Genomic DNA, 18,383 nt, shown 5'->3' with positions numbered 1-18,383 from the left:
AAATCGGCAAGGGTAGTTTCGATGGAAGAGACACGGGCATCCATGACGGTGAAGCGAGTAGTATTTGTATAATGGGGCATGCACAACAAGGAAAATCAGCGATTGAATGGGTGATATCAATGATAAGACCCAGACCTGCAATGGTCTCAACGTGCAATGACAGCAATGGCAATGGAATGTAAGGGAAAAAGGTATAGAGAGAGAATGAAGAATAGTCTATTGATTAATTCCGCAATGCCCATACAATTTTCCTTGGCCGCCATTTAACCACGAGCCAATGTATTTTTCCCCACTACATGTGTGTCAGCTGGAAATAACTAACTAATTAAATGGACTCTCCTAAAGACTTCAAACCATGACTGCCATTCAATTTTATAAAAATTGTTTCAGTTTTTTTATTCAAATTGTATGGCAACCGTATTGGAGACATAAATGGTCCCACCCATTCACTTTTACTTTTCAATCACCATTTACTTCTCTATTTTCTTCCCCACCACCAATTCAAGCATATTAATGAAATATCTTGTGTTGAACAAAAAAAAATAATAAAAAAAAATTAAAGAGAAGTTTGCAAACAAACAAACTTCTCAAAAGACAAAGGAAAGGTAGCCCGTTTCAGACTTGGAAAACCCAAGTCGACAAAGACGGGAGCAAAAATAATAATAAATATATATAAAGAAAAACACATATATCTCCCTACAGAAGAGGAAGGAACGTGGAGCAAAAACTCCTCATTTTCTGCAAAACGTGGGAAGATTACAGTCGTGGAAGATTGCTGCACATATAGTGGGAGAAGTTAAGGGAAAGTGGAGGCCTCTACTCCCCCACGTAAAAACTCCAGAGCCTTCCAACCATGCCTATAAATAAGTACTAGTTGCAGTACAAAAAAAAAAAAAAGGGAAACAAGAGGAAAGACTCTGCAGAAATTGAGAGACGACGTTAAAGAACGGAAGAACAAAGCAAGAAAGCAAGGGGAAAACCAACAAAGCATTCAAAAGGTAAAAATCCAGTTTTCTTAAAAAAAATTCTTCGTTTGGTATCTCTCGGTCTCGCAGGGAATAAAGAAGCAATTTGCTTCTCCAACCTATCCCATTCCCCAACGTCTTCCCAAATTGTAGCCCAACAAACCATAACGAAACCACCACATCTCTCTTCCGCTGCAGCGATATACAATGGAGATTTCAGCAAAATGCACCGATTGGATTCAACCCAATTTCAAAAAGAAAGAAACCAGTTGCATGGGTGCCCAAAGAAGTTTTTTACATGGAAGGATGTCACTTACCCATCGTCCCCAGTGATGGTTCGAGGTTCGTCAATAACGCGAGGATGATTACAAATAAAGCAACAACATGGGTGCCTAAAGAAGTTTTTTCATGGAAGGACATCACCTACATATCGTGCCCAGGGATGGTTCGAGGTTCGTCGATAACGCGAGGATGGTTACAAATAAGGCAACAGTGACAAATGCACACCAGCAACCACCAAGGACCTTTGTCCAAGTTGTTGCCGACTTTCACAAGGTCCAGACAACCGCAACCCTCCATCTCTGCCCAACTTGCCGCTACGACACCACCGAGCACCACCACTGCACACAAACACCAACGGCCACAGTGATCTCGCCGTCCTCAAGCCCAGCGTTGCTGCTGCTCCATTTTAGGAGCGCAGTCCAAAGTTGAAATCGTTGCCGCTGTTCCATTTTAGGAGCGCAGTCCGAAGTTAAAATGATTGCTGCTGCTCTATTTTAAGAGCTCGGTTCGAAGAAACCGGCATGCTGCTGTTGCTCTGTTTTAAGAGCTCAGTTCGAAAAAGAAACCGGCGTGTTGCTGCTGTTCTGTTTTAGGGGCGCAGTTTGAAGACATTGACGGTTGTTGCTGTTCCGTTTTAGGGGTGCAGTTCAAAGACATTAGTATTTTTGTTTCTGCTCCATTTTAGGAGCACTCAAGGGATTTGGCAGAAAGTCGGGGAAGGAAGTTGTATAAAAAAGAATGATACTTCCAGCAAAGAAAAAGAAACAACAACAAACCCGCGTCGTCGTCTTAGAGTTAAGAAGAAGAAGGATTGCTGACCAAGTTTAATCTGTTTAAATTAGGAAGTGAAGGAAATGGTCTCCAGCAAGCAAATAAAGGGTGAAGAGGTGAAGTTTGTCGTAACACATCCCTCCAAGTTTGTCGTGAAGTTTGTCAAAACAATATGAAAGCAATGATATGGAGACCACTAAGTTTTAAAGTTAAGAGGGGATCACGTGAAGAACAAAAGAAAGCCACCACTTCCCATTTAATTATGGTCTTTGTAAATTTTGCATTCAATCAAAAGCATGGAGACAAAATGACAAGAGTACAAAACAAAGTTTTGCCTCTTATGGAAAACCATTCACGGGAACAAAAGAGGTCCCATTAATTGAATAGGGTGCATGAAACAATTAATATGGAGACAAAGTGATAGGTGCTACAAGACAAAAGGAAAGAGAGGATTTTTCAAGTTTTATTTGAACTTGGAAGCCTTAAAATCACATGAAAAGAAAAAAAGTAAAAGTAAATCTTGCTGTCAAGATGCTTGGAAGTCCCACTTTATGACAAAGTACTATTTCACTTTGAATTGTGCATCTCACGTGGAATTCTGCTTAAGGAAAAGACATTATCCTATTTCACAAACGACTTCTCATTTTGCCAAGTCTAAACACAAGAATGCAAATCCAAATCAAGCATTTACGAACTACGCCGGTTTGATTCCGTTAAGGATACGTAGGCAGTCTGATATCAAATTTTAGACGCAACCATGAAATCAAGATGAATTCCTGGTTTATATAGACTAAATTCACTTCTGACCAAGTAATTACAAACTCTACGAAGAGTAAAGGAAAAGTCTGAAAGCACAGTTCCTAGATTTCCAATTAAAGTATGCTGCTCAAGCAATAAAGTTGAAGAAAAAGTCAAATATCAAATGGCACGAGGCCGCGACAAAATCTCAAGTGCCACGAAGTCACGTCAAGTTTCAGAGGGCACAAGGCCGTATCAAATCCCAAATGGCACGAAGCCGAAGAAAAATCTTAAATGGCATGAAGCCACATCAAGCTCCAATGGTTTAAAGTCCTCGCTTGCATGAGCTAAAACTTCACAAGGCATTAAACGCTCCAATGGCTTAAAGTCCTCGCTCGCACGAGTTAGAACGCACAAGGCATCAAATGCTCCTCACCCGCATGAGCTAAAACTGCACAAGGCATCAGTTGCTCCAATGGTTTAAAGTCCTCGCCCACACGAGCTAAAACTGCACAAGGCATCAAAAGTTCCAAGTAACTCAAATGCTCCTCGCCCGCATGAGCTAAAACTGCACAAAACATCAAATCCAAACAAGTACCAAATACATAAACTACGAGTGACTTAATCCCTCAAGAGGGTACGTAGGCAATCTAGGGTTCGACCTAGGTGCAATCACAAAATCAAATGAACACCAAAATCCTCAAGTTACATTTTATTCGAATTGGAATCAAAGGGTATTCCTTTCCCAAAAGAAGGGTTGTAATTAATAGGCGCGTAGCCTAGAATGGGTCGAACTCGAATTAATAAAACCCTCTTCGGAAAAATGAACGAGGGTGAAATTGTGTCGAGTGAATTATTTGTTTACATATTATGTACAATTTTTGCTCAACATCTTGCCACTTAGTACTACAGTCTATGATATTTTTCTTATTTGTAAGCGATAGGTTTTAGGTAATTCTCGTCTAAAACGAATTTGAACTACATTATTGCTAGCCCATTGTGAGGCTAAGTCCACCCATCTCTTTTTGTGTGGATAACATTGTTTGTAAAAAAAAATATAATGAAATATTCTAACACTAACTAGGTGCATCTTGGCCACTACAGTCTGGTAGTATTCCTTTTCACTTGAAAGTGAGAAATCTTAGGTTCGAATCTCGTGGATGACAAATTTGATACCAAATTAAGCTGTCGAATATGTGATGACCCATCATAAGCGTTACAACTTACTAGCCTTCCTGCACGCTGCCCGCATGTGAAAGGCTTTTATTTTTATTTTTATTTTTTTTATTTTATAATTTTTTTATTATGGACACTACGCACCCCTTAAGTTATTTTCATGTGTTTAAAAATAGAGAACATAATCTTTACTAAACAACTTATTGTATGATGATTGGACACAGTAATGGCAACGTTACATAATAAGTCATATAGGGAGAAGTTTTAAGCTGGCTAGAGGTTAAAACAGAAGAGTGGAGTTTGTTTCAAGCCGCAACGTGTAATTGTAGACTTGTAGTGGTGTTTGCATGGTGAGTTGCTATATTTCTGAGTCCTTTACTCCCTGCAAGCCTAGACGAAAGTGGGAAAAAAAAATAATATTAAATTCTAATAAGATATTAGAATTTACCGAATAGTGTTATGTTGAGGGAAGCTCTTAAATTAAATGCCAAATGCCCTCTTCATCGAAATGGTTTCATCCTCATTCCTCACAGTATATGAAGTCAAAACTGCAAGAAAACGACCTATCCATATATTAACCACCAATTTGGAGATGCTAAAAGAACGAAAATTTGATGTTAAAAACATGAATTAGAAGAAAAATGGGAATAAAAACATAAATCGGCACTAATATCTATCCTCCAAACCTTTATCTGTACAAATCAGACACTCCCAATTTCACCAGAAACTGCCAAGTCTTGGGTTCCGCAGTTTGTAGTCAGGACCTTATTGGAGACATTTTGTGATTATCACCTGCTCCAATGGATAATGGAATTACAGACACCAGGTTATAGTTCCCCTCGATGCCATCATAGTTCTTTAACCTTAATTTAGTTTTGAGTGAAAATATTACCAGAATTTAAAAATAAAAAAAATACATAAAAACAGTTAAATTAATAGTGCCCTATAAGTCAGAGTGCTTACACCATGAATCGTGCAATGGCATAGCATCAAATTAACCATTTCATCTGGTAAAGTCTCCGGCTTCGCAACAAAACCCTACAAACACAAAAATTAACCCACAAAAATAATAACTGTGATTCAGAGAGAGAGAGAGAGAGAGAGAGAGAGAGAGAGAGAGAGAGATGGGTGTATGGACGTGAGGGTGGTTCTTATAAATGGCCATTGATTCAGCAAACCACTTTTGCCGTTGACGTTGATCAATTTTGTAAATTCTACGTGGGCAGAACATGGGATGAGAATGCGCACGTCTCTATTATTTATTTTCTTTATTTGTTTTGAAATTACTCGATCTCTTTTCCAATAATTTTTTTTTGTATGTATTTTTTTATGACAAAATTATCCCTGTGAATTTTGTTCTATTATTTTCAGTAAGGTTTGAATTTTTTTGTTTTAGGGACTTTTATGTCCAATTTTTGTTAGTGAAACTTTGAGACATTAAAACTCACTTCTGGCTTTTTAATATTAGAGATATGTTTAGTTCATAAATCAAGTTACCTCCGGCTGGTTTGGGTTAAAATTTTAACAGTCATTGCCGTCGTCCGGTATGACTCCGTCTCTTGATTCCTTCATACAATTAAACCAACAACAAAAACAACATTCAAACTTCCAAAGGGAAGACAGTTTCCTTTTTCCATGGCCCCTCATCTTCTTCCTCCTCATTGCGGCATTTTCCAACCATAATTTCCTTTTCATTGACTTTCAGCAAAATTATTTCAATTTCAATACAAATTAACTTCCCTTTTGGCCATTATTTGCTATGTTTTAGAAGACAAACATAGCAAAATGGTTGTCCTTGATTAGCCAATCATCAGTCCACGTCAGATAAGTTTGTAATTTTCGATTACCCCTCCCCCATATCGATTGTATAAATGAAAAAGAAAAAAAAAGATGGTACGGTCTACAGAATTTCATGGAAAATGTTCTTGACAAAAGCTTATTGACCAGACCGTAAAGACGACTGCAATAGTTGTTTTTCAGTTTATTGATGTAAAAACTAAATTGTGTACAAGAAAATTATCATCACGCGAGACCACAGATGAAGTTTTATGACCATGTCACAGAAGAAAAAACTCCATAGCAATTTAAGTAGTTTCCAAGAAATACAAAGTTGAAGGCTGAGTGTATCTCCAATGAAGATATCAAAAGTTAATTTGATGATTGACGTGATAATGTAAGAATTATTATATTTGTAGGATCCATTTAAAAAAGAAATCAATTAAAATAAAATTTTAAAATCTATAATTGATGCATTAATTGGATCAACGTAATAAAATAATTAAAAATTATTTGATATTACCTTTTCTCATATATCAAACTCATATGTCAATCTACATAGTATTGACATATCGGTTGAAACTTGTTTATACCTTCAAATTTGATTATATGTCATTCCACTTAAGGTATAACGTCTTCTTTACAGATGGTTCGAATGTTCTGGTCTCCTCCGTTTCGGAATACTTTCGTTACATTTTTTTCCTATTATAAATGGCTCCGCGCTGCCATCATCGCACTCGACTCGATGAATCTTGTCCATCACTTCCTTGTTATTGTCTTGCTTCTGATAATCCCTTGGGCAGCTCCTTTATCTTTCAATTTCCCCACTTTCCAACAAAGTGATCTTACCAACGGTACTGGATTATTAATTACCGAGGGAGATGCTGTTATCGCCAACCAATCCATTCACCTCACCAAAGACAACGTGGGTGGGGAAACAACTCATGGAAGTGTTGGCCGAGCTACTTGCAGCGAACCCTTCCTCCTCCGGGACAATGCTACCAGAAAACTTCAACACAAGTTTCACAATTAGATTTGAATGGCACCCCACCACCCCACCACCCCACCACCAACACCCCCCCCCCCCCCCCCCCGAGCACTTGGAGTAGGTAGCAGTATGGGCCTCTCTGTCAACAGCTCGGTGGAAAATGTTACAGAGCCAAGCAATAAGTACCCTTTTCTGGCGGTGGAGTTTGATACCTCTTGGAGTTCAAGGCCAACGGTGGAGGATCCAGACTTCGGACACGTGGGGATTGACATCAACTCTGTCTAGTACTACCAAGCCTTGGAATAGTGGTGGTGTGGAAGGAAAACTTAATCGTGTTTGGATTAGTTATAATTCGAACTCGAAAAATCTTAGTGTTTCCCTCACCACTTATGCCAATGATAACCGAAAACAAGTGATTACTCTCAGTTTTTTGGTTGATCTGAGTAAATACTTGCCGGTTGGGTCGTTGTCGGGTTTTCTGCTTCAACAGGTGCAGCTCCTCCTCTGCTCACCTCCTGGAATTTTACTTCTACTTCACTGGTAGGTGATGGATCCCCTGCTCTTTCTAGCCAAGAAAATAAAGGTCTAGAACTAATCATTTGGGCCCAAACTATAAAAGAAGAATCTCTAGTTCCTGAGCCAATCCCTAGATCTAATGTCAAGTCAAGAAGACGAAAGAAACGAATGGGTGTCGTGATAGTAGTGCTTTAGGTTTGTGTAACTCGTGCAAGAAAAGGGCAACAGGAGGAAGGGCTGATAAAAATCTTACGATTTCGAATCATTTGAGTGAAAAGGAGATCTCCCTGAAGAAATTTAGTGATAAAGAGTTGGCTTGGGCGACAAGGAACTTTTTTGATGGAGAAAAGATTGGAGTGGGAAGATATGGTGCCTTTTACAAAGGCTACATAAAAGAGTTGAACATATATGTTGCTGTGAAGAAGATGTCAAGAAGATCCGAACTGGTGCCCAAAGAGTATGCATCAGAAGTAAGCATTATCAGTGAACTTCAACATCGGAATCTGGTGCAACTCATTGGTTGGTGCCACGAAAAAGGAGAACTCCTAGTTGTCTATGAGTTCATGCCTAACGGAAGCTTAGACTAATATTTATTCAAAGAACAGATCTCGTTAGTTTGGGAGGTAAGATACAAAATTGCTCAAGGCTTGGCTTCCGGGTTGCTTTATTTACACAAAGATTGTCGACATCGTTTGCTACATCAGGGGATAGCATCCAGCAACGTTATGTTGGATTCGAATTTCAATGCTAAACTTGGGGATTTTAGATTAGCTTGGCATCTATATGAAAAATACTCGGACACTATGCCATTAGCTCCAGAGTATGCTGCCACACAGAGAGTTACCAAGAAATGTGACATCTAAAGCTTCGGAGTTGTTGCTTTGGAGATTTCCTGTGGAAGAAAGGCCATCGAACCAAGGTTTGCAGGTGGTCGAGTCAATATATAGTTGAGTGGGTTTGGCAGCTTTATGGAGAAGGGAAGATCATCGAAGCAGCTGACCTGAGGTTGTGTGGAAGTTTTGATGAAAAACAAATGGAGTGCTTGTTGATTGTCGGTCTGCTCATCCAGATTACAATTCCAGACCTTCAATACGACAAGTGATCCAAGTGCTTAACTGCGAAGTCAAAGTTCCGTTGCTCATTCTTCCATTAAGGGCGCCAATGTCTACCTCTCCTCCTGACATATCACTCTCAGCGTCGTCTAGTTCTACAACCATCGCGACTAAGCCTCCCTCGAGCTCTCGCTGACGCAGCCGATTCCCCGATGTTCTTGACTCGATCGACGACCTCATCGCCACGATCCAAGACTGAAATGGACTCCCATGGCCGACGACGAGTTTGTCGGCGTCACGCGTCTTCAGTTTCGTATGGAGTAGGCCACTCTCACTCTCCCTGACTCGTCCTCTCCTCTCTCTCATACCCAGCTCTATCTGCCGTTCATCCTTCATCATCACCGAACCCGGACCATCACCAAACTTCCAGAAGCTACTGGTTTGAAGATTAAGCGTAGCCGACACAGATTTGCCGATCTTGGGTTTATGAGATGGATTGGGATTTTGGGTTTTCTGGGTTTTTTTTTTGTTGGAGGTTGCGGCGGTCATTCGGAATTGGGAAGAGAAAAGGTGGATTTTGATGAATTTTTGTTGTTGCAGAAGAGGTGGTCCTTCGGAATTGGAAGGAAGAGAAAAGGTTGATTTTTAATGGATTTCAGTTGTTGCAGAAGAAACAGAAGGCGTTTGGAGCCGGGGATCCGTCCCGAATCGGTCTGTTTTAAATGAATTGGGTTGGATCTGGTTCCAAATCAACTTGGCCCACCCTATTGTATTTTAAAACAGGTCCGATCCTGTCCCTTCAAATTTGAACCTGGCTCAGCCCGTGCTCACTCCTACTTAGACCCTTCAGATTTAGTTTAGAGATGAACTTTCTCTAATGTAAGTTGCCATGAAACTCATCATTGAAATGAAGAGAACCATTTTGTAATTCAGGAAAATTTAAAAGTTTTGGACCTTGTAAAAGTACATTGACTGATGGTTACAGTTCAATTTACTAAGAGTATTTATTTCTGCATCTAAGGCCGAACATTTGATATTCCTTTCCAAATATCATTCACATAGGAAGACATAAAATACAACAAGAGATAAGTAATGCTAGGTAGACAAATTTTTTAAACCAAATTTGTAAATCATATGATATGTCATCAATAAGAAATAAACACGTTAATCAACACTTAAGTAATAATTCAATCATAAAAAATAATGTTATGGTTTACAGAATTTAGTTTAAAAAGTTAGCCTCTTAGTATTACCCTAAAAACACAGGAGAATTCAAGGAAAAATGCGCTGAAAAGAAATTACAGCAGTTTCCAAGAAGTAAAGAAAAGTACGAGATTGTACGCGTTGCAATCCCCAATTAGAAGTGACAAACTTGATGGCCACAAGTGCTGGTTTCGGAACACTTTCACTAAAGTCAATCAACCAGGTCTCCAATTAGAGACAATGTCGCTTTTGTGTGGTCACGGTTAAACCATGTTAATATTTTATATTATTTTTTTATAAAGATAATAAGAAAAAAATGACACTGAAAGTGGGAGGGGGCAAACAACCTTGTCCGAAGTTTTTTATTTCGTCACAGGGAAGAAAAAAATTCCATAGCACTTAAGTAGTTTCCAAGAAATACGAAGTCGAAGGCAGAAAGTTCTGGTCTCCCCCTGTTTCGGAACACTTTCGTTACATTTTTTTTCTATTATAAATGGCTCCGCGGTCTGCTCTTTATTAAAGCGACATGGTCTCTTCCCCCAAACCAAAAATGGCTGCCGTCATCGCACTCGACTCGACGAATTTTGTCCATCACTTCCTTGTTATTCTCCTGCTTCTGATATTCCCTTGGGCAGCTCCTTTATCTTTCGATTTCCCCACTTTCCAACAAAGTGATCTTACCAACGGTACTGGATTATTAATTACTGAGGCAGACGCTGTTATCGCCAACCAATTCATTCGCCTCACCAAAGACTTGGATGGGGAAAAAACTAATGGAAGTGTCGGCCGAGCTACCTACGGCGAACCCTTCCTCCTCCGGGACAAAGCTACTGGAAAACTTGCCGATTTCAACACAAGTTTCACATTCAGATTTTATGCCAGAAACTTAACCGCCCTCTTTTATGACCAGGGGCTTGCTTTCTTCTTAGCGCCAAACGGATCCTTAGTCAACCGAGCACTTGGAGTCGGTGGCAGTATGAGCGTCCCTGCCAACAGCTCAGTGGAAAATGCTACAGAGCCAAGCAATGAGTACCCGTTTGTGGCGGTGGAGTTTGATACCTCCCGGAATTCAAGGCCAACGATGGAGGATCCAGGCAGTGGTCACGTGGGGATTGACATCAACTCTGTCAAGTCTAGTATTACCAAGCCTTGGAATAGTGGTATTGTGGAAGGAAAACTTAATCGTGTTTGGATTAGTTATAATTCGAGCTCAAAAAATATTAGTGTTTCCCTCACCACTTATGCGAATGATACCCGAAGGCAAGTGATTACTTCTCTCAGTTATTTGGTTGATCTGAATGAATACTTGCCGGATTGGGTCGTTGTCGGGTTTTCTGCTTCAACGGGTGCTGCTCCTGCTCTGATTGACATCATGTCATGGAATTTCACTTCTACTTCGCTGGTAGGTGATGGATCCCTTGCTCTTTCCAACCAAGAAAAGAAAGGTCAATCTCTAGTGCCTTCAGCCCAAACGATAAAAGATGAATCTCTAGTTCCTGAGCCAAGCCCTAGATCTAATATTGTCAAGTCAAGAAGACGGAAGAAACGAATGGGAGTCGTGATCAGTAGTACTATTGGTGGGTTTATCTTGGCTTGTATTTTAGCTTTGGGTTTGTATAACTCGTGCAAGAAAAGAGCAACAGGAGGAAGGGCTGATATAGACCTTACGATTCCTAATGAATTGGGTGAACAGTTCTCCGATAAGATATTTAGTTATAAAGAGTTGGCTAGGGCGACGAGGAACTTTTCTGATGGAGAATTGCTTGGAGTTGGAAGATATGGTGCCTTTTACAAAGGCTACATAGAAGAGTTGAAGACATATGTTGCTGTGAAGAAGATAACAAGAAGATCCGAACTGGTGCCCAAAGAGTCCGAACTGGTGCCCAAAGAGTATGCATCAGAAGTAAGGATTATCCGTGAACTTCATCATCGGAATCTGGTGCAACTCGTTGGTTGGTGCCACAAAAAAGGAGAACTCCTACTTGTCTATGAGTTCATGCCTAACGGAAGCTTAGACAATCATTTATTCAAAGAACAGATCTCGTTAGTTTGGGAGGTTAGATACAAAATTGCTCATGGCTTGGCTTCCGGGTTGCTCTATTTACACGAAGATTGTGGGCAATGTTTGCTCCATCGGGGGATAGCATCCAGCAACGTTATGTTGGATTCGAATTTCAATGCTAAACTTGGGGATTTTAGATTAGCTTGGCATCTATATGAAAAACACTCGGACAGTATGCCATTAGCTCCAGAGTATGCTGCCACACAGAGAGTTGCCAAGGAATTTGACGTCTACAGCTTCGGAGTTGTTGCTTTGGAGATTTCCTGTGGGAGAAAGGCCATCGAACCAAGGTTGGCAAGTGGTCGAGTCAATATAATTGAGTGGGTTTCGGAGCTTTATGGACAAGGGAAGATCATCGAATCAGCTGACCCGAAGTTGTGTGGATTTGATGGAAAACAAATTGAGTGCTTGTTGAAAGTCGGGCTGTGGTGTGCTCATCCAGATTACAGTTCCAGACCTTCAATGCGACAAGTGATCCAAGTGCTTAACTGTGAAGTCGAAGTTCCGTTGCTCATTCTCCCATTAAGGACGCCAATGTCCACCTCTCCTCCTGACATATCACTCTCATCGTCGTCTAGTTCTATCACCAGTTTTCAAGAAAACAGTGGGTCCTCAGGCCATGGAGATATGGATAACACCAATTCCTTGGATCCTGAACGTGTCGTTGAGAGCTTGGACCCTTCAGAACCTGTCACTGTGGTCTTACACCCAGAGTCGAATATTGCTACACACCGATCAAGGACGCCAATGACTACCTCTCCGGACATACCACTCTCAGCGTCGTCTATTTCTACCCCCGGTATTGAGAGAAAAAAAAGGGTCCTCAAGCATTGGTTTCCTTGGTCCCGGAATTTGTGGTTGTTCAAGAAAGGCCTCGGGATGTCGTTGTGATCTTAGACCCAGCGGCGTCTAGTACTCTCATCTGTTAGAGATATAATAGGTTAGATGATGACAAGTGTCAAAGGATTAAGAGTAGTTGTTAGTTTTTAGTCTGATGTGTTTGTTGTATAAATACTCATGAACAGTGTTGCTTACATATCAAGAAATACATTTGATACAATTTTACTTCTCTCTCTTCTTTCTCTGTCATAGCTCTCAAATCCTTTACTATCAAGAATGTTATAGAACTTCATCTACAAGATTAACATCATCAAGGACGCCAACTACTACCTCTCTTGATATATCACTCTCAGCGTTGTCTAGTTCTACCACCACCAGTTTTCAAGAAAAAAATGGGTCCTCAGGCCATGACGATATGGATAACACCAGTTCGTTGGTCGCAGAAGGTGTCTGTGAGAGCTTAGACCCTTCGGATTCAGGGTAGAGATGAAATTTAAAGGTTTGGCCTATAACTTTCTCTAATAAGTTGTCAAGAAACTCACCATTGAAATGAAGAGAACCATTTTGTAATTCAGGAAAATTTTAGAGTTTGGACCTTATAAAAGTACATTGACTGATGGTTAATATAAAAGTACATTGACTGATGGTTAATATAAAAGTACATTGACTGATGGTTAATATAAAAGTACATTGACTGATGGTTAATATAAATACGTTAATCAAACTTTGTGTATATATTTTCAACTGGAAATATCAACTTTGCAATCATTTGCTTCCCTATTTTAGAGGCCGCTCGTTTGTCACACGGTGAATTAGTGACAAGGGAGTATCTCTCGTCTCTGTGAACACCAGTGTTTTTCTTTCCCACCAAAAGCAAAAATGGCTGCCATCGCACACCTCTCACCAAAGCTTGATCATCACTCCTTTGTTATTCTCCTGCTGCTGTTAATCCCTCCTGCAGCTCCTGTTTGAATTGAAAATAAACTTTGGGCCTTTGCACTGGCCCAACTCCTTCAGAAAATCACCAACGGCAAAATTAGGTGGCACGTATATGAATAGAATCAGGCTGGGGGAATTTTTGCAGAGTTTTGGCAACGAAAAAGCGCTTTTCAAAGGCAAAAACTTGTAATTCAAGAGGATCAAGGGTAAACTCATCCCTTGCCGAGCAAGTCACACCAACCACTTGATGATAAGAGGGATGTATCAAAGACAGAAAGCTTAATTCACAGGAAAGGAAGCTCAATAAAAGCAACTAACCCGAAGTTGTGTGGAAGTTTTGATGACAAACAAATGGAGTGCTTGTTGATTGTCGAGATTACAAATCCAGACCTTCAATACAAGTGTTTCAAGTGCTAAACTACGAATCCGAACTTCTGTTGCTTATTCTCCCATCAAGGACGCCAATGACTACCTCTCCTCCTGAAAATCACTCTCGGTGTCGTCTAGTTCTACCACCAGACCTGAAGAAAAAACTGGGTCCTCAGGCCATGGTGATATGGAGAACACCAATTCCTTGGTCCCGGAAGGTGTCGTGAGCCATTAGATCCTTTTTGTAGTTCAGGAAAATTCTGAAGTTTCGAACCTTACAAAATTACATTGATTGATGCATGGTTGGTTAAAATATAATTCAACCGAGTATTTATTTCTTCACTTGAGGTCGTGCATTCGATATCCCTTCTGGAAATAAAGAAGAGTGCCAGATTCTAAGTGTGCAAGTCAACCAGCGGTGACAAGGTTGATGGCCCCAAGTGCTGGTTTGGGAACAATTTCACTAGATTCAGTCAACAGGTCTCCAAGTCCTCCCCCCAATCAAACTTTGTTTATACATTTTCAACTGGAAATTTCACCCTGCAATTATCTGCTTCTCCATTTTAGAGGTCCCTTGGTTGTCACACGGTGAATTGGTGACAAGAATGTCTCTGTCGTCTCTGTTAGCACCAGTGTTTTTCTTTCCCACCAAAAGCAAAAATGGCTGCCAATAACTCGGCTATCATGGCAGTCCTCTCACCAAAGCTTGATCATCACTTCTTTTTTATTCTCCTGCTTCTGTTAATCCTTTGTGCAGCTCCTTTATTTGGAATTTCCCACTTTTGACAAGGTGATCACACCAACAGTACGGATGTGTTGAAAAAATTAGTTACCGAGGGAGATGCTGTTATGAGCAACCAACTCATTCACCTCACCAAAGGCAGAAGGGGAGGGGAAACACTTGTGGCTTATGGAAGCGTTGGCCGTGTCAGGTACGGCAAACCCTTCCTCCTCCCGGACAACGATACAGGAATACTTGCTGATTTCAGCTCAAGTTTCACGTTCATGATCAACACAAAAAACAGTACCACCCCCTCCTATGCCGAGGGGCTGGCCTTCTTCTTAGCCACCAAACGGGTCCTTACTCAACCGAGCACTTGGAGTAGGTAACACTATGGGCCTCCCTGTCAACAGCTCCATGAAAAATGTTACTGAGCCGAGCAATGAGTACCCGTTTGTGGGGTTGGAGTTTGATATCTATCGGAATTCAAGGCAAATGGTGGAGGATCCAGACGGCGGTCATGTGGGGATTGACATCAACTCCGTCAACTCTAATATTCCCAGGCCTCGGAATAGTGGTATTCTTGAAGGAAAAGTTAATCGTGCTTGGATTCGTTATAATTCGAGCTTGAAAAATCCTAATATTGCCTTCACCGCTTATGCTAATGACACCCAAGAGCAAGTGATTAGTTCTCTCAGTTACTTGGTTGATCTAAATAAATACTTGCCGGATTGGGTCGTTGTCATCTTTTCTGCTTCAACAGGTGGTGCTACTGCTTCGCACAACATCACCTCATGGAATATCACTCTCGAGGTCGCCTAGTACCAACGCTTCTGAAGGAGGTCAAATCGAGTCGTGTGATAGTACCAATTCCTCCAGAGTGCACCGGATCTTCTGCAACAAATTCTCGTCCCTCTTCACTTGGATAACAAATAACTTTTCCGACGTCTTCTCATGTTCGCCACCAATCAAATAGCAAGCCTCGGTTATTGTTATTGTTATGATTTTTTGATCGTTTCAACTGCAACGCTAAGAATTCTCTGATAATATACGAGTGTGAATTATTAGCGAAAATTTGATTAGAGTACTATACGAAACTCCTAATCCCTTTGTAAGCAAATTTACAAGTAGCGAGTATTGAGATCAATGGATACATAAACAACAGCATGGAGTGGTAGGGTATCAAAAAGACACCAACACAAACTTGATAAATTTTCAACAAACAACAAAAACACAAAAACAGAAATTCCGAAATCCGAAATCCGAAATCCAAAAACCTGCATCAGGATTCAGGAGGAGTAATCTGATGAGAGAGTCCTCCTTCTTGCTTCTTGCGCAAGACGAACACATCGGTCTCTTCGTACGCATAATTGGGGTGCAAATCCTCATGCGGAACTTTCTCGATCAAAAAAACTCTCTCACTCATTTCCCAGAACAGTTGGTGTGCTTCCGGGGACCTCACTTGGTACCCAAGTAAAACAACTCCATCGTCCTTAACCAGCGCCTCCATGGTGGACACAAGCGGGCCCACAGTCTCTTCGATGTACACAACGTCGGTCGCCATCACGACGTCGTACGGAGGACTCAGGGGCTTGGCCTGATCGGCCGGCTTGTTCCAGTGCACGATGGCGTGCTTGATCGTTTTCCCCAGGACAGCTTGTTGCGCTTGAGGTTGTGCTTCAGTGCGGGCATGACCGCGGACGAGGTCGGTCAGGCCAAGGAGGTACAGGCCCATGCCGGCGGCCCCGCATCCGGCCCCGGGCTAGACGGCTCGTTTGCCATGGAAGTCGAGGACGGCGGAGTAGGAGTTGTGGGGAATGTTGGGGTTGGGTAGGGCCCAGCGCTCGGCGAATTTGACGAGGACTAAGGAGCAGGGCCAGACGGAGGTGCCGACGTGGAAGGAGCCGTTGTCCTGTTGGAGGGAAAGGAGGGCGTCGCGGACCGGCAGCTCTATCACCGGTGAGTCGGTGAACTTCATGCCTCCTTTTTCCTCACTCCCTGCTCCTAAGACCAACTCCAGCGTTGTAAAGTTCCTAGGGCAACTAACTATTGAATAGCGTACCGTAAACAGTACATGCCTTTAATAAACAGTAATTATATTTGGTATCTTTACTCATGAACTAAATAGTTATGGTAATATGCAATAAAATATTAGTATTTTTTATTTTGTAAAATAATAAAAAATTTATTTCAAATTTCGGATACAATTTTTAATCGGTCTCGTTGTACCACGTTTTATTAAATAAGAAATTACAACTCAAAGTATTTAAGAAAATATAAAATTATGGTATAAGGTGGAAGATAATGATAAGATATTTATAGAAAAAAATTACTTTTTTATTTTTAAATTTTTTTTTCGGATTTTTTTATTAATTGTTTGCATTTTTTTAAATTTTTTTAATTTTTTTTTAATTTTATAATGTAGTTGACGTCAGGATGCATCACATGGCCTCAGGCTTCGGGCCACCAATTTAAGCTGGGCCTCTCACTTGGGCCCCCCTCAGTCCACACGCCCGTATGGGTTGGAGCTTGTAGCTCTGGCTATTGGGTTGGAAAAATGACCGGTCCATCAGGCTACTCCCCCGGCTTGAGTTGGTCTAACCGGAGCTTCATCTTTATTTTGTGTTTTTCTTTAGCGCCAAGTAAATTCAATATCTTTAGAAGTTTAGTAGTACAATATCTTTTCTGACCATCAATATTCTCCCACCGGAGATTTGAACTTGACTACAATAAAAAAACACATTATTTTAGACAATTTGACTAAATTCACATATACTAGCCATTTAGGCTCTGATGCAACATGAATGACAATTTTGAACGCGATGTGATTAGAGATGGGCAACAGTTATGGCAGGTGAGTAACCGCGGTTATTTATCCATAATCGTTTATTCTCATACCCGCATAACCGTTTACCCATAGGGTAATTGCCTAAACGGTTATACTCATACCCATAATCGTTTATAAACGGTTAACCATACCCATAGTCGTGTACCCATTTAACCGTAACCGTTTAATACTCGTTTACCCATTTATCATTTTTTTAACTCGTTTATCCTTTCTTTTTTACCATTTACTCCTTTTTCACCCGTCTACGTGTTTTTTTAACAACTTAAAAATTAAAAAAGAAAATTTTGTCATAATTTTATTTTTCTAATAATTAAACACCGTTATAGGTACATTCATCATATATTTCCGCATTTTAATTTTTTAAGTCGTTATATCATTCCAATAATTGAAATAATAATTTACGGACGATATTTTTAACTGTTAATAGTAAAGGTAATATAAATTTTGCTAAGTATTCTTCGGTTATAAAAATTGTTAAAAGACAATATTCTTGGGTTATTTAATTCGGAATGTAAAGTATTAACATAATATATATAATGGATCATGAAATTTAAAGTGGTTAAGGAAAACTATATTATATTAGCTACATAAATCATGCACTATAGTCAATAGCATTGATCTAAGTTTTGTCCAATAGGGAACATGGTTTATGTTAATTTTACATATATAAAATAAATGGGTAAACGGTTACCCGTTTATAACAGTGGTTAATACCCATAACCGCCAATTTAAATTTCGCGGGTAAACGGTTATATCCATAACCGTTTATTTATTTAAACGGTTATCCATAACCGTAACTATGAAATTTAAATGAACGGGTAACTACGGTTACCCATAACCAATGGGTATTTGCCCATCCCTAGATGTGACAACCTCTCACTAAAAAGACAAAATAAATTAATTTAGATCGGTCTAATCCTGTTTGTGTCATAACATTGTCAACCATTTAACACGCCTAAATAAACATGGTGAACTCATATAACTCAATAACCCCTATATAACTCGTTAAAATTGAAGGTGGAATGACAAGTTCAACCCCTTTAATTAATTGTCCATTATATCTTGTGGACAGTTTTGTACTTTTTGATATTGAACGGTATAATATCGTGTCAATAATGTTATGTAACAAGTTTAATA

General features: G+C 40.2%; 2 protein-coding genes, 2 long non-coding RNA genes and 2 pseudogenes across 4 annotated transcripts; 4 read left to right on the top strand and 2 right to left on the bottom strand.

Annotated features, from left to right (window-relative positions):
• The first annotated feature begins 613 nt into the window (after window positions 1–613).
• On the top strand, window positions 614–2,654 carry LOC126588691 (uncharacterized). The gene is made up of 2 exons (XR_007611556.1): window positions 614–998; window positions 1,164–2,654. It is a non-coding gene; the product is annotated as an uncharacterized LOC126588691 (long non-coding RNA).
• Window positions 2,655–6,234: 3,580 nt separating this feature from the next.
• On the top strand, window positions 6,235–7,407 carry LOC126590442 (mannose/glucose-specific lectin-like; annotated as a pseudogene).
• A 441-nt stretch (window positions 7,408–7,848) lies between these two features.
• Window positions 7,849–8,936, bottom strand: LOC126590683 (uncharacterized). The gene is made up of 2 exons (XR_007612126.1): window positions 8,213–8,936; window positions 7,849–8,104 (listed from the first exon to the last, which is right to left on the bottom strand). It is a non-coding gene; the product is annotated as an uncharacterized LOC126590683 (long non-coding RNA).
• A 1,039-nt stretch (window positions 8,937–9,975) lies between these two features.
• On the top strand, window positions 9,976–12,598 carry LOC126590680 (L-type lectin-domain containing receptor kinase IX.1-like). The gene has a single exon (XM_050256174.1). It carries the CDS (start codon window positions 9,994–9,996, stop codon window positions 12,418–12,420), a length of 2,427 nt encoding a protein of 808 aa, XP_050112131.1. The 5' UTR covers window positions 9,976–9,993; the 3' UTR covers window positions 12,421–12,598.
• A 2,193-nt stretch (window positions 12,599–14,791) lies between these two features.
• LOC126590441 (agglutinin-2-like) lies at window positions 14,792–15,220 on the top strand. Its single transcript, XM_050255903.1, has one exon. The coding sequence runs from the start codon at window positions 14,792–14,794 to the stop codon at window positions 15,218–15,220; it is 429 nt and encodes a 142-aa protein (XP_050111860.1).
• A 266-nt stretch (window positions 15,221–15,486) lies between these two features.
• LOC126590682 (uncharacterized) lies at window positions 15,487–16,425 on the bottom strand (annotated as a pseudogene).
• Window positions 16,426–18,383: the final 1,958 nt, after the last annotated feature.

This window comes from Malus sylvestris, chromosome 11 (genome assembly GCF_916048215.2).
Source record: "Malus sylvestris chromosome 11, drMalSylv7.2, whole genome shotgun sequence".
Classification (NCBI taxonomy): Eukaryota; Viridiplantae; Streptophyta; class Magnoliopsida; order Rosales; family Rosaceae; genus Malus; species Malus sylvestris.
Note: the sequence above shows the minus strand (reverse complement) of the source record. Positions and strands in the feature narration are given on the sequence as shown.

Bases quoted from the DNA above. Each gene is read 5' to 3' on its own strand.
- LOC126590680 (XM_050256174.1), top strand. From the start codon at position 9,994: ATGGTCTCTTCCCCCAAACCAAAAATGGCTGCCGTCATCGCACTCGAC.
- LOC126590441 (XM_050255903.1), top strand. From the start codon at position 14,792: ATGGGCCTCCCTGTCAACAGCTCCATGAAAAATGTTACTGAGCCGAGC.